General features: G+C 39.7%; 1 protein-coding gene across 1 annotated transcript; it reads right to left on the reverse strand.

Annotated features, from left to right (window-relative positions):
• Positions 1-125: 125 nt before the first annotated feature.
• On the reverse strand, positions 126-4,903 carry LOC140585591 (uncharacterized). The gene is made up of 2 exons (XM_072708071.1): positions 4,872-4,903; positions 126-4,767 (listed from the first exon to the last, which is right to left on the reverse strand). The coding sequence occupies exon 2, from the start codon at positions 4,702-4,704 to the stop codon at positions 3,910-3,912; it is 795 nt and encodes a 264-aa protein (XP_072564172.1). The 5' UTR covers positions 4,705-4,767; positions 4,872-4,903; the 3' UTR covers positions 126-3,909.
• Positions 4,904-16,205: the final 11,302 nt, after the last annotated feature.

Below are 16,205 nucleotides of genomic sequence, written 5' to 3' on the forward strand. Positions count from 1 at the left end.
AAAATGAATTTTTGAAAATGTTAGTTCATAACATCCATAGTGTTATTTATAACACCCATAGTGAAAAAGTTAACTGTAATCAGTGTTAAAGAGAACACTTAAAAGTTTCCTAAACAACACCATAAATGTTATAAAATAACACTCCCAGTGAAAATGGTTAACATTGTACAGTGTGGAAATTGACACTGCTGGGTGTTATATTTTAACACTACAATGTAGTTAAAATGTTAACACTTTGCAAAGTGTTGATTTAACTCAAAACCAGTGAGAATTATATAAACTCTGGAATAGTGTTGAATTTAACACTGTGCGAGTTGATATAACACTGGTGATTTTGCTGTGTAGTTGGGTTACCTTTGTAGGTAATTGTAGATTTAATTCATCATGTCCGTATTTAACCCGCAGTATATATTTAAGTTGGTGGTACTCTAGAAACTTGCTTCTCTGAATATTGTACTGTGAAACAAGTTCTTCAAATGGAATAAATTGTCCATTTTGGATAATATGCTCTAGATACCGTATGCCTTTATCCCTCCATACAGTGAAATTTAACACTTTCTTGTTCAGTAGGATGTCTGGATTGTTCCAGATGGGCGTTTGTTGGCATGGGGTTAGCGAGGATTTGTTTAATTTAAGAAAGTCCCACCAGGCTGTCAGAGATGTTCTAATATTAATGCTTAGGAAACATTTATGGTGTTTAATACTAGAGCTGATAAAAGGCAAATCGGAGATATCTAAATTATCACAGAACTCCTGTTCTATATTTAGCCATAGTCTGTCTAGCGGGCTTGGATTAATCCATTTCAAAATATATTGTAATCTATTGGCAAGAAAGTAGTAGTAAAAATTTGGCAAATCTAAACCTCCGCATTGTTTAGTCTTTTGTAAGGTTTTTATACTAATTCTTGGTGGTTTATCCCGCCATAGAAATTTGGAAATGTGTGAATTTAATGAATTGAACCAGGCAGAAGAGGGTTTATAGGGGATCATTGAGAACAAATAGTTAATTTTGGGTAGTACCATCATTTTAATAGAGGCCACCCTCCCCATGAGTGATATGGGCTGGGTTTTCCACCGTATAAGATCGTCTTCTATTGTTTTAAGTAGTGGAGTAAAGTTTAATTTTTGCAGGTCTGACAGCCTGGGGGAAATATTTATACCTTTATACCAAATATTTGATATTTCCTGATTGTAATGTAGTATTTGGTGCATTTTGAAAACCGCAGTTTATAGGCAGGACTGTGGATTTTGACCAGTTGATGGAATACTCAGAGATTGATGAAAATCTTTCTGTGACTGAAATTGTGTGAGATAGGGAGGATTGAGAGTTTGGAAGGAAAATTAATACATCATCTGCATAAAGACTTATCTTATGAAGCTCATTTTTAATTTGAATACCTGTAATATCTCTATTTTGTCTTATCATGGCTGCTAGAGGTTCAATAAAAATAGCGAAGAGAGAGGGGGAGAGTGGGCAGCCTTGTCTAGTACCCCTCTGGAGAAGAAAGCTTGGTGAAGTTTGGTCGTTTGTCCTGACTGATGCATTAGGAGAGCTATATAGAATTTTAATCCAGTTAATAAAAGATGATCCAAACCCAAATTTAATTAGTGCTGCAATAAGAAATTTCCAATTTACCCTGTCAAAAGCCTTTTCTGCATCTAAAGAAATAATTGTAGTTTCTAGTTTGTTGATGGTAGAGTAATCCATTAAGTTAATTAACCTGCGTGTGTTGGCTGCCGACTGTCTACCTTTGATGAAGCCTGTTTGATCAGGGTGTATTATAAAAGGGGTGACTTTCTCCAGTTTTTTTGCTAAAGCTTTACATATTAATTTAAGATCTGTGTTTATTAGTGATATGGGACAATAACTAGATGGGAGCGTGGGGTCCTTACCTGGTTTTAGGAGTAAACTAATATTGGCCGAGTTCATAGTCAAAGGTAATTCGCCGCTTTCTTTAATATGACATACCATTCTATGGAAAGTGGGCTCTAACGTAGTCCAAAATTCTTTATAGAATTCTGCTGGAAAACCATCTGGTCCCGGAGCCTTATTGTTGGCCATATGCTGAAGGGCATCATGGAGTTCTGCCACTGAAATGGGTGCCTCCAGTGCCATTACCTGATCTTCCTGTAATTTTGGAAGATTTATATTGTTAAGGAATTCATCAATATCAGCTTGTGGTGGATCAATCTGTGACTTATATAAGTTTTCATAGAAATTTCTAAAGGTATTGTTTATTTCATCTGGGTCATGTGTAATGTTACCTAATAGGTCTTTTACGGAAGAGATTGTTATTTTTTCCTTGTTAAGCTTTAATTGGTTGGCTAAAAATCTACCTGATCTGTTGATTTGTTCGAAATTTTCCAGTCTAAGCCTTTGCACCAAGAACTGTGTTTTTTTATCATTAATCTCGTTTAATTTAAGTTTTGTTTTCCTTAATTCATCCAGAATGAATTCCTGGGACGTGGCTGCATATTCACTTTCTAAAGTTTTAATCTTTTGCTCCAGTTCTAATATTAGTGAATTCTCTGCTCTTTTCTTATGTGAGGAATAAGAAATTATCTTACCTCGCATGACTGCTTTCCCTGCCTCCCAAAGAACACAAGCTGAGATTCCTGGTGTGTCATTGTCCTCCAGGTATAGTGCCCACTCCTGGTTGAAATAATTTATAAAATTTTGATCTTTAAGCAATGATGTATTAAATCTCCAATGTTTGATTGGCGGAGTGACCTTTGTGTTAGTCAGAGTGAGGGAGACTGGGGCGTGGTCGCTGATAGTGATAGGGTGGATCTGAACCGCTGAAGTGTCCCTCATTTTGGAGCTACTGATTAGAAAGTGGTCTAGGAGGGAGTATGATCAGGGTACAGACGAGAAAAAAGTATATTCTCTAAGAGTGGGATGATGAGAACGCCAAACATCACATAGACCAAGGTCCCTCATATATTGTTTCAGGATTTCTGGGGATTGCCAGTTCCTATAGCTACCTGCATTACTAAACCTATCAATTTCAGGGTTAAAAATCAGGTTGAAGTCCCCTCCTATAAGAAGTGTGGTGTCAGAATGATCAGAAAGTGAGGTGAAAAGAGTGTGAAAAAAGGAGGGGTCGTCAACATTTGGGCCATATATACTAGCGATACATATCTTCATGTTTTGGATAGATAAGTTAACTATAATGAATCTACCTTCTGGGTCTGTAATAGTGTTAATGGTAGTAAAGTGTATTTTTTTATTAATCAGTATGGCCACTCCTCTCTGTTTTGAGTTGTATCCAGCTGAATATACATGAGGGAACTGTGGTGAGGTGAGTGCATCTGCAGCTGTTTTGGACAGATGTGTCTCTTGTAGGAGGACAATGTCTGCTTGTAAATCTTTCAGGTGATTAAAAACTTTTAGCCTCTTTACTCTGGAGCCGACACCACGTACATTCCATGTGACAAACCTTATTGTGCTCATGTTTAAACTAACTCGCCGGGTGTGCGGAGCTTGCTAGGTGTGTGTGTCTGTGCGTGTGCATGTGCGTGCCTATGCTCACCTGTACTTATATGTGCGCATAAGTGCCTATGTACCTCTGTGTGCGTGTGAAGTACATATGTGTGTGATGTGTCTATATGTATGGTCTGTTTATGTGCTGCTTGTGTGCGTACGTTATGTGCGATGCATTTATGCATAATCATGGTGTTATACGTTATATATAGGAGAAGAGAGAAGAAGAAAAGAGGAGAGAAAATAACAGCTGAATTAAAGAAGAGAGAGAGAAAAAGCGGGGTGCAGTCACTATTAAGACGTGGGCACATCTTACCTCAGGCTATGCTTTGAGACCAGCAGTTATTATATTAACGGAGACATACCTTGGAAAAGTTAGCGGGTTTTTTTTTTTTTTTTTTTTTTTTCCCCCGGATTATTTTACTCTAGTATAGCCAGGGGGTAGTATCCCGGTCGCGGTAAAGTTGTCCGTTGACATACAACCTGTCCACGGTGATGACCGCTCGCGAACCTCCGTCTATGAGACGCTTCCTCACGGGAAACAGGACCCGGCGTCGCTCCAGGGTCTCCTTAGGGAACTGGTCGTTGACACTAAAGTTCGTCCCCTTCAGTTCCCTGCCTCGGCTTTTAACCAGCTCCTTTTGCTTGTAGTGCTCGAATTTTGCCACGATGGGTCGTGGTCTGTGGCCGTCGGGTCTTTTACCTCCAAGGCGGTGCACACGATGGAAGGTGATGTTACTTGTGGTCTCCGCTGGAAGTTTGAGCTGTTTATGGATGAAGTTCTTCACCGTGGTTTCGGGATTTTCGTCCGCTGCTTCTGGGATGCCTGCAAAAACGAGGTTGTCCCTCATGCTTCTCGCCTGGAGGTCCAAAACCGCTTCTTTGATTTTCTTGTTTTCTAACGAGAGCTGGCCCAGGCCCTCTGTGAGGGATTTCACGGACTCTCTGAGAGCTGCGTTCTCTTTAGCGAGCGTCTCCACCTGTTTCTGGCTGAACTCCAGAGACTCACGCATCGCCTGGAATTCCCTATGGAGAATTTCTAATAGGGACATACGTGCGTCGAAGCTCGATAGCCTCTTATCAATGGAGTCCAGAATGTTTGCCAGGTCTTCCCTAGGTGGGGAGGCCGCCTCGGGTGAATCCTCGGGTCTGCTCCTCTTGGTGGATGAAGCGGTTTTGCTGGTGGTCGGAGTCTCGGTGAGAGGCTTTGGTTTCCCCATTATAATCCGGTCAAAACACTCGTCGATGAAAGTAAATAGGTTATCCAATCCGTCCGCAGACTCCTGCAGAGTGAAGATTTTAAATGAACCGCGATTAATTATATACTTTTTACTTATTTACTCACTTAATTTTAGGTTATTCTAAATTGGCGAAGATATTTAATTACTTGTTGTTAGTTTGTTTTAGAAGCGTGCCGCCATGTTGGATACTGCCGAAAGTCTCGTGAAGCCTCGTTCCACTCCTACCGCATAGCCACGCCTAGCGCACAACAAGGCATTTTCGCCCACAGGACTGCCGCATACTGGATGTTTTTCCCTTTGCACACCATTCTTTGTAAACCCTAGAAATGGTTGTGCGTGAAAATCCCAGTAACTGAGCAGATTGTGAAATACTCAGACCGGCCCGTCTGGCACCAACAACCATGCCACGCTCAAAATTGCTTAAATCACCTTTCTTTCCCATTCTGACATTCAGTTTGGAGTTCAGGAGATTGTCTTGACCAGGACCACACCCCTAGCAATCATGGCGTTAAATGCAAAACATAACAGTTCATTTCTTATATTTAATCAGTGCAGTATGGTTATTCAGTGCAGTCGGTATAGTCAATGCAGTATTCAATGCAATTTGTATATTTTGTAATATTTTATTACTCTTTTTATACCTCACATTGACTTGAATTGCATTTTCAGTTTCGTTGTCCAAGTGACAATGACAATAAACATTATCTTTATCTTTGTTAGGTGGCTACGTTTACATGCCTTAATGCAATTAAGATGTTTTCATGTAAACAGATTAATCGGGGAACTCATTTATAAATCTGATTGAAAAAGATGGTAAGCATTCATACAAACATTTATAGGAATCCTATAAATACATGATACAATCCTATCATTCTTATACTATGGTATCTTATATCATATAATCTTATCTTAACCTTATGGTAAGTTATCCTGTCTTAGTCTTAACTTATATGCTATTTTATGTTATACAATCTTAACTTGACCTATCTTAACCTTATTGTTGAGCTTTCTGCCTCCATATGTATGAACCAAATGTTCTCTTCATTCATTTGTGTAAATCAATAAACTGATTAATATTGTAAACTGGTGTTTTATTTTACGTCTTTTCAGTATTTACATTTTCGTTTTAAAGCATACATTTTGACACACGTCTACACACGTCTGCTGTCATGAAAAACTTACAGAAAGAGAGAAGAAATCACTCCACACGCAGCATACATCGTGTCACACATTATACATGCGCAGAAAAGAAAAAATAGACCCTTTTTGTCAACATCGTGGAAAAAACTTAATAATCAGAAATAATACAAACATATGAGATGAGAACACATAATCCAACACCCCCACTTGTTCTCATCATATGAAAACACCTGTTAGTGGTATTATACATCTCTATTCACTTCCAAAAAGAAAACATTTGAACTTCAACATTCTTACTTTTGATACAGGTTTGGTCAACATGTCAGCAACCATCTCTTCTGATGAACAATACTCAATACTTATTTTTCTTTCATTTACTGCATCGCGAATGAAATGGTATTTAACGTCAATGTGCTTTGATCGCTTTCTGTTCACAGGATTTTTTGTTAGTACAATTGCTCCCTGATTGTCACCATACATTTTAGTACAGGTGTACACCTTGTTATCCATACCACTCAGCAACTGACTTAGATATATGCTTTCTTGGGTAGCATTTGCTAGACCTATATATTCGGCCTCACATGTGGACAATGCAACGACTGGTTGCTTCTTTGACTTCCAGGAAATTACCGGACCTTGTTCTGTCAGGCTAAAACAATATCCTGAAGTACTACGTCTGTCATTGAGGGATGATGCCCAATCAGAGTCACTGAAAGCTATTAGACTCAGATCACAATTTGTTTTCTGAAAACACAACTCGTAATCACTTGTGCCCTTTAGATACCTTAGCACGTGTTTGGCAGTCACAAAATCCCGTGCTTTTGGACTTGATAGGGTTTGTGATAGTTTGCTTACTATCCAACTAATATCTGGCCTGGTACATGTCATGGCATAGATAAGACTGCCCACTATCTCTCGATATTCTCTGGGATTTTGGACCTCCATGCTGCTATCTTGATCATTCTCACCACTCTCTACCTTTAGCTCGCATGGAGTAGTCCTAGGCTTGCAGTCTGACATTCCAAAACGTTCTAGCATTTTCATCACATATCCCTTTTGGCTCATTTTGATTTTTCCATTTGTTTGTTCAAATCCAATACCTAAGAAATGTGAAATCCTCCCTAGATCTTTCATATTGAATTTATTTTTCATGCTATTTTTGAATCTGTTAAGTCCTTTGTTACTGCTTGCTGCAATGATTAGGTCATCTACCCAAATGATGACTATGATAATGTCTTCTCCGGCTTGCTTCCTATATATACAGTGATCTGACAAATTTCTCTCAAAACCATTTTGTCCAAGGTGATCATTTAGTAGCTCATACCAGTTCCAACCAGATTGTTTCAAACCGTACAGGGATTTTTCAGTTTATACACCAACTTTTCCCCTGTCACAGAAGTTGATTCGAAACCCTCAGGTTGCTCCAAGTAAATGTCTTCATCTATAGGTGCATGTAAGTATGCCGTCTTGACATCCATTTGATGAACTATAAGGTCATTCTGGACAGCTATTTGCATTAATGCTCGCACTGACGTCAGATCTGCTGTAGGTGCAAAAGTCTCATGATAATCTATACCTTCAGTCTGGCTATAGCCCTTTGCCACATATCTTGCTTTTAAGAGCTTTCCCATCCCACCATTTTCTTTAATGGTGTAGACCCATTTTCCTCCAACGATCTTCCTATTCTCAGGTAATGTAGTTAATTTGAAAGTGTCATTTTCTTTGAGTGAATCCATCTCTTCCCGCATTGCACGCTTCCACTCAGGTGCATCAGGTGACATCAAAGCCTCTCTATACGCCTGGGGAACACCAAATACTGCCCTGTAACAATAATCAATGTTCACATATGTTACATCACTCTTGTTGTGATCTGATACGTAATCCTCTAAATATTTTGGGGGTCTCTTTTCTCTCTGTGATAACCGTTGTTTTTGGTTTGGGATGATTTCTGCATCTGTTTTGTTTCCATTCTCATCTGAGACTTCCTCCCTCATCACCTCATTATCCTCTTGATCATCTTTGATCTCATGATCTGTACTGCCCTCACCATGTGACTCGTCAACCTTCTCCCCACCAGCACTGTTGTCTCTACCGGCAACTATTTCTAGATCATCCTCATCTGTTTGTGTTGTTTGTTCACTACGTTCTTTCTTAGTGAATTTTACCAATCTGTGCTTGGTCACTTTTCTTGTCTGACGGTTATAGACCAAATATGCAGGGCTATTTTTACTGTACCCCACAAAAACTCCTTTATCACACCTAGGATCTAATTTCTTCTGGTCATGCCTGTATGCGTAACAGTCTGAGCCAAATATCCACATTTTTGAGAGGTCTGGCCTCTTTCCGGTGAGCATGAAGTAAGGTGTGTTTTGCGTTCTTTCATTATAGCAACGATTTCTAATATGGGCAGTCGTTTGAACAGCATATGGCCATAACACCTTTGGTAACTCTTTCTCTAACAGTAGGCATCTTGCCATCTCAAAAATGGTCCTCCACTGCCTCTCTGCTGTGCCATTTTGATGCGGAGAGTACGGGCATGATGTCTCATGTCTAACCCCTTTTCTTCTCAAAAGGGATTGGAACGCATTACTAGTGTATTCTGTGCCATTATCAGACCTTATACATTTTACCTTGCCATAGGGTGCACTGTCTGCAAAAAACTTTTCAGTGGCTAATGTTGAGTCACTCTTATTTTTGAGAAAGTACACTGATATGGCACCTGAATAATCATCTGTGAATGATATGGCATATTTGTACCCTTCTGAAGCAGTTGGTTCAATGGGACCCGCCAAGTCAGTGTGCACCAGTTCGAGGGGGGCATTAGCTTTTGCATCTGCTTTTCTACTCCTACAGTTTGTGAACTTCCCTTTTATGCATATGTTACAATTTACTTTAGTTTTATCATTTATCTGCATACCCTCGACTAGTTTAGGTAATTTCAACAAGTCATCAAAGTTACAGTGCCCCATGATTTTATGCCATGTCTTAACATCACATGCTAAGTTTACTTTATCTCTGGCACACATATCATTTGCAAATTCATAATCACATTGATCTGGTTCATTTACCGTTTTCAAGTAGAATAGTCTCTCGTGCTCTTTGATTGGAAACACAGTACCGTCTTCACCTATGAGTTCGTTTTGGCCCTTTTGGAAGATCACTCTTGCTCCATCTTCGGTGGCAGCTTGAACGGAGATGATGCTCTGTGGATATGACGGTATGAAGAGGGCTCTCCTTAAAATGGTCTTGACCGTTTTTCCTTCCCCGTCTTGTAAGAACACCTCTGCTTCTCCGCGCTTTAAGGCTACGTTATTCATTCTCGTTCCATCCGCCAATTCCATGTAATGCAATGCAGGGTTGAAAGATTCATCGAACCGCGTGAATCTTGCTTTCTCTGTAATGATGTGAGATGTTGCTCCGCAGTCCACCATTAGTCCTCTTCCTTTAATGCTTTCGGGAAGTAAACGTTGGCTTACTTTAAAAACGAAAGTTTGCTCGTTGTCGTCTTTCTTTTCGGCTGTCTGTTTGGCATCATCTCTTTGTCTGTTGCCTTTTCTCCTGCACGTTTCGTCGCTGTGCGTTGAGCTTCGATGGTAGTTACACCACTTCGATGATGCTTTCTGGCGGCACTCTCTGGCTATGTGACCTCGATTACCACAACCATAGCATGTCACGGTCGATGCTTCTGCTTTCATCACGTTGTCCGATTTTGTCTTGGGATCAAACTTTTCTGTCTCCTCGTAACTTCGTAGTCGACTCTTGAATTGTACGAACGTCAATTCTTCGCTGCTTTGTGTGATGTGGATGGCAAAGGGTTTGTATGATTCTGGCAAGCCCTTCAAAATCATAGCTATTATCAGTCCATCACTTAACATTTCTTTAGCATTTCTGAGAGACGTTATCGCTCTTTCGGCTCGGATAATATAGTCTGTAACGCTTTCTTCTGGTTCCTTCTTCAGAGAAGTTAGCTCTGTATATAAGGCAATGATTCTCGGCTTACCCTGGCTGGCGTAGTGATTTCTTAGGATTTTTAATGCTTTCCTTCCATCGTCGGTTGCTTCTCTCATCACTAACGACAGGCTTTTGTCGTCGAGGAACTGAATTAGCTCTGCGTAGCATTCTTCATTCTTCTCTCGGTCGACATTGTCGTCAGCGGATAGTATTGTTTCCTTTAGGCCAAGCATTCTCATGTGGCCTAAAAATTTTACTTCCCATAGTTCGTACTTCTGTTCGTCGCCATCAAAAACCAGCCTCTGCCATGCTCCTGCACTTCTCCTGGGCCCATAACCTGTTGAGCTTTCTGCCTCCATATGTATGAACCAAATGTTCTCTTCATTCATTTGTGTAAATCAATAAACTGATTAATATTGTAAACTGGTGTTTTATTTTACGTCTTTTCAGTATTTACATTTTCGTTTTAAAGCATACATTTTGACACACGTCTACACACGTCTGCTGTCATGAAAAACTTACAGAAAGAGAGAAGAAATCACTCCACACGCAGCATACATCGTGTCACACATTATACATGCGCAGAAAAGAAAAAGTAGACCCTTTTTGTCAACATCGTGGAAAAAACTTAATAATCAGAAATAATACAAACATATGAGATGAGAACACATAATCCAACACTTATCCTATATAATCTTAACTTATCCTATGTTACCTTATGCTACAGAACTTGATCTTAACCTTAACATATCCTATCTTAATACTGATAGCCCATCTCCACAGCCAGCTCCTGAACCCCAGGGATGGCACTTAGCTGCTCCAGTGCATCAATAGGAAAGATGAAGACAGCATGTTCCCCTAATTTCCTGTTTCTGATGGAACGCCATCCGACCTCACCGTGGCGAAATGAATGGCTGATATTATAGGTACGGTAATAGATACAATTAGACAGTTGTATTGTCTGGCGTTGTCATAGCTGCAATGATTCCATATTCCCCCGATGTCTGCGCCATGTATTTCAACAGTGATGCGATGTTAATTTGATCTCTCTGCAGCCTTTAGCCCGCTGTTATTTTCCGTTATTAGGTTATTATACAGGGCAGCTCAGGCCGGGGGAGCAGGCGCTGATGCAGCCCGGTGCCGCACCCACCACACGTCGGAACTGCTCGCGATCCCGGCCGGCGACCCCCCAGGCAGAGATCTAGACACGCTCGATTCAGTCCCACCCTTATTATAATTACTTTTATATCCTCCTGAGACCCAAGGAAAAAAGTGTCCTTCAATTGTAGGTTATGTGTCTTTGGAGGAAATAAGACATCTTACAATTTAGATTTTTTCTAATTTATTTTTATTTTTAATTTCACAGCATGTCCTCTTTAGTGCACAACAGGAATAAATACGTTTCCTAACATCAGTGAAAAAATAAATGCAAAAATACAATGTCCACTACAATGGACATAAATGAATGGGTCGGGTCTCAGGAGGATATGCAGTAATTGGTAACTAGTCATTTTCAGTAACTTGCACGAGACTGCCAGTTGGCTGAATCCGAAATAGTTGTAGTGCTACAAGGCTGGATTGTTACAGGGACTGTGTTAAATGCAAATGCTGTTCTGATTGCGTTAAAATCAAACGTTTTTGCTCAGATTTCATGAATTTGGTGGTGTGCTCTTTATACTATGCCAAGTTTTCCTAAAAGCAGATATTTTTTTTAAAGGTGAAATAGAGCAGCGCATTGAATTGTAATGCCTGTATCTTGAAACGTAGCGTGTTGCCAGACTCTCCGATGCACAGCTCTATGGTCCATACAGAGGAGATGAGGAACATGCAGTTTGCAAAGTCACCAAATTACCTTTTGTTAAGTGGCTACGTTTACATGCCTTAATGCAATTAAGATGTTTTCATGTAAACAGATTAATCAGGGTGCTCATCTATAAATGTGACTGAAAAATATGAGAAGCACTCATACACACATTTATAGGAAGATTTTGGGATTTATGAAGAAAACGTTTTGTGAAAAAAACGCACATATCCCTGGGGAAACCAGACCACCTTATAATTAGAGGAAAAATATGTCCATTGCTTAAAATTATCATACAGACCCAGTGAACTCAAAAACAGGTGTTTTGTAAAAATAAATGAGATTGAAGGAGATGCTGTTTCGACAGAATCCTGTAGAGGGCACTGTGTATGCTAAATCGAAGGCTCCAGGAATGTATTCGGCAGTTATAATAATAAACAATAATAATTCAAATATTTGTGTACACACGGCATTTGGCTCTGAAATTACACAGTTCTTTAAAATAAAATTGTTTAAAAAAAGTTTTATGAACAAGTCAAATATGAATTATAAAATACAATTTTCCAGTTAAAATACTTATTTTAAATACATGCCTCAGAAATTCCGACACTGAAGAGGGAAGTATGGTGAATAAGTATCATTGGTTCTAACTGAAGCCAAAGGCGAGGAGTACAGCAATTTCACCCAAGAAATAAAAATATCCTCAAAGCCAAACCGCTTCAGAACATAAAACAAATAGTTCCATTCAACATGATCAAAGGCTTTCTCAGCATCTAAAGATAGGAGTACCTCTGGGCACTCAGACGAAGATGATGTGTAAAGGATATTAAATACACGCCTAATATTAAGAAAACAACTGTCTATTTTTAATGAAACCAGTTTGATCAGATGACACAATGGAGGGTAATACAGATTCAAGACGGAGAGCCAACACCTTAGCCAGTATCTTAACATCAACATTAAGGAGACTAATTGGACGGTAGGAGGAGCAAGCGAGGGGATCCTTGCCCTTCTTCAGAAGTAAGGATATTGATGCCTGACGTAGAGTTGGAGGCAGGCATTGGGACTTTAAGCTGTCATCAAATACATCCTTGAGTAAAGGGTTTCATTTTGCTGCAGACTTTTTATAAAACTCTGTAGGAAAGCCGCCCGGGCCTGGACATTTCCCACTCTGCATGCATGTGATAGCTTTATGAATTTCATGTAAGGAAATAGGATTCTCTTACATTCCCATCCACGGTGGGTATATTCAGGTCTTCAAAGAACCTATCCATTAAACTCAGATCAAAAGAGTGTTTAATACAAATTAAAATAGAAATCACTAAACTGCTTATTAATATCTAAGGGATCTGATAATAGTCCTGTGTCAGAATCAATCTGGGCAATTACTTGAGTACTAGATGTCTGTTTTAAACTATAAACCAGAGCCCTGCTTGGTTTCTCCCCATACTCATAAAACATGTGTCTGGTTTTTAACAGAGCCCGTTCCGCCTGTCCAGTTGAGAGCAGATCAAATTCAGCCTGATACATCATCTGCCATTTATATAGCTCTGGAGATGGACCAGTGGCATAGGCTTTGTCTACTCTAGAGATGAATTCCAAAAGTTATGTTTGCCTAGCTACCTGTGCTTTATGAACAGAGGCATTGTAGGAGATAATTTGGCCCCTCAGGTAAGCCTTGAGCGTCTCCCAAAGTAAGGAAGGGGAGGTCTCTTCATTTACATTAGTTTCTAAAAACATATCTATACCAGCATTTACGAAGGCAATAAATGATTCATCTGACAAAAGAAGTGAAGTGAGCCTCCATCTGAATCTGCTAGGTCTATGATAGGGGAAGGTCAGGACCAGTGTTACAGGTGCATGATCTGATATTACTATACTGTTATAAACACATTCTTTTACCAATGGGAGTAGATATGTATGTATGTATGTATAAAGAAATAATCTATACGTGAATAATAAAAAGAGTATTCCCTCTTTGTAGGATAAAGAAATCTCCATGGGTCAGACACCTTGCAAGATTGTAAAAAAGTCTCTATGCATTCAGCTGTTTCTGAAGCACCAATTGGGCGATTGGAGGATCTATCCAATACTGGGTTAATTACACAGTTACAGTCACCAGCTAAAATAAGCTGATGAGTGTCCAGGTATGGTACGGTCAATAGAAAATTGTTCATGAACTTAGAATCGTCCCAATTTGGAGCATATACACAAGCTAATATCACAGGCAAACGGTACAGTTTACCCACCACAATAACAAAGCGGCCATTGGGGTCCAATATTGTTTCAGACACTTCAAATGATACTGATTTGTTGATCAAGATTCCAGCCCCCCTGGCCCTACTCCGAAAGGTTGAATGGAATAATTGTCCAACCCAGCCTCTTTTTAAACTCAAATGATCTGACCTGCGCATGTGCGTCTCAGTTAAGAAGGTTATATCCGTTTTTAAAAACTTAAGATGAGCAAGGACCTTGGTGCGTTTCATAGGATGATTTAGGCCTTTCACATTCCAATTAGTAAACTTAACTGACTGGCCACTCCTCCCAGAAGCCATATTTGAATTTGCCATATTTAATACTGGTAATATCCAGCAGACATAATCTGAGTTGCAGTAAATTAATTCTGTCACTCTGGTAGATGTCATGTTCGAAACAAAGTGTAACCACTAATGGACAAAATGAAAGACAAAAAAAACAACAAAATAAAAAAGAGACTTTAAGTACAAAAACACCACCACCCCCACCCCCCAGCACTATCCCGAACACAGTGCATATCCCAAGAGCAAAACACTGCAAAATTCTAACTTGGGTCTCTAATTTAACCAAAAACGACCCAAAGCACAGTGAGCAATCACATTCAGAAATATATATACAGTGGTACCTCGGTTCTCAAACTCACTAGAACTCGAATTTCTTGAAAGTCGAACAAACCAGTTTGACCTAGAACTCGATCTGAATATCAGAAGTCGAACCATGAACACTGACTTAATATAAATTGTACGCGCCAGGAAATGAGTCATACGACAATGCAATTCTTACTTGAATGCCTTCTTCACAGACTGGACGATTAACCAAATAAAACAGCGCAACATTACAGTAACTAACAATAAATAAACCACTAACTTACGTGTACTATTAGAGCATTTATGTCATTTATTTAAACTTTATTTTACCAGGTAAATTAACTGAAAACCACTGCTTTACGTGATATTCGGGAGAAATAGCAGATTACGCATCGGAACTGCCTGGGATACAAACGTCATGCATGTAACTAAACTCTTCAGCCAATAAGGGCAAAGGTGTGTTGTCACGGAGGCGGTTCCAGTTTGTGCAGCCGGGTGAGAGGTCGCAATGCATCTAACCGTAATGCATTGCGTCAGGATCAGAATGCGTTGCTTTAAGCCAGCGCTGTAAGCAAGTCGAACGCACTCAATGACCGGACTGGGGAAACAAAATTTACAAGCGGACTTAATACAGAGGACTAATGACAACAACCAGAAACAGCTGATCACATGGGGATCCCACACGAGCTTAACGAGGGGGCGTGGCACACGGAAGGAGCGGACGATCGGGGCAGGACAGGGGTAATGTTGGGATAATATCTTTATCGTTTTGGAAGCCATTAAGAAAAAAAATGCTCTTCTTGTTTTATCCTGTTCATTTTGTGTTGAAGTGCTTAAAAAAACACACACACACACACACACACACATATTTAGGTGTCATTTTGGGGGGCCGGGAACCAATTAATTGGTTTTCCATTATTTCTTATGGGAAAAATTAGATCAGAACTCAAACTTTTTAGGATTCGATCTGGAGTCCGGAACGGATTAAGTTCGAGAACCGAGGTACCACTGTATAGTGCAAAATACCATGTATTTTGTAATGTCTCAAATGAAGTAGGCCTAAACTAATATTAGGCCACTAAACATAGTGTACTATCAAAGAGCAGCCCATTGGTTTTCAATTCAGTAGCCTAATATGAAATACTATGGTTTAATGGTTTAAAATTATAGTAAACAAAAGCAGCTCAAGAAAATCAACTATTCATATGTTATAGCCTATTTATATGAGGAAGAGAACAAGAATTCCCGGCATGTTGAAAAAAGTGCCTACACCAAACCTTTCCATATAGACTAATAAGAACCGAGAGAAAAAAGGGAAAATAAATGTCTTTCTCATAAATTGAGCAACATAGCACTATCTGCATTTAGTAGGCTATAGACCTGGTTAATTCAACTTTGACACTGACGGTGAAATAAACCTGTACAGTTCGGTCACTTAAAAAACACTGACCGTTTTTGAAAGTTATGTCTGTACCTGATCATGATGGAGGAGAATGGTAGTCTTTATATACGAGATGGCCCGATGGGGATCGGTAAAGGTTTTTTCCTCGCCATCAAATGTGATACGGAATGTAGCTGGATAACGGAGACCAAATCTCACATCCTTAACAGTTCTAAGGAGCTGCTTTGCCTCTTTAAAGGCAGCTCGCTTCTTTGCTATCTCCAGAGTGAAGTCCGGAAAGATGTGCACACGCTTCTCCTTGTAAAACAGCTGCTTCTTCTGGCTGGAGAGGCGAAGGATGCGA

The sequence above is a fragment of the Paramormyrops kingsleyae genome, unplaced genomic scaffold (assembly GCF_048594095.1).
Source record: "Paramormyrops kingsleyae isolate MSU_618 unplaced genomic scaffold, PKINGS_0.4 ups33, whole genome shotgun sequence".
NCBI lineage: Eukaryota > Metazoa > Chordata > Actinopteri > Osteoglossiformes > Mormyridae > Paramormyrops > Paramormyrops kingsleyae.

Coding starts and splice junctions, on each gene's coding strand:
- LOC140585591 (XM_072708071.1), bottom strand. CDS start 4,704: ATGGGGAAACCAAAGCCTCTCACCGAGACTCCGACCACCAGCAAAACC.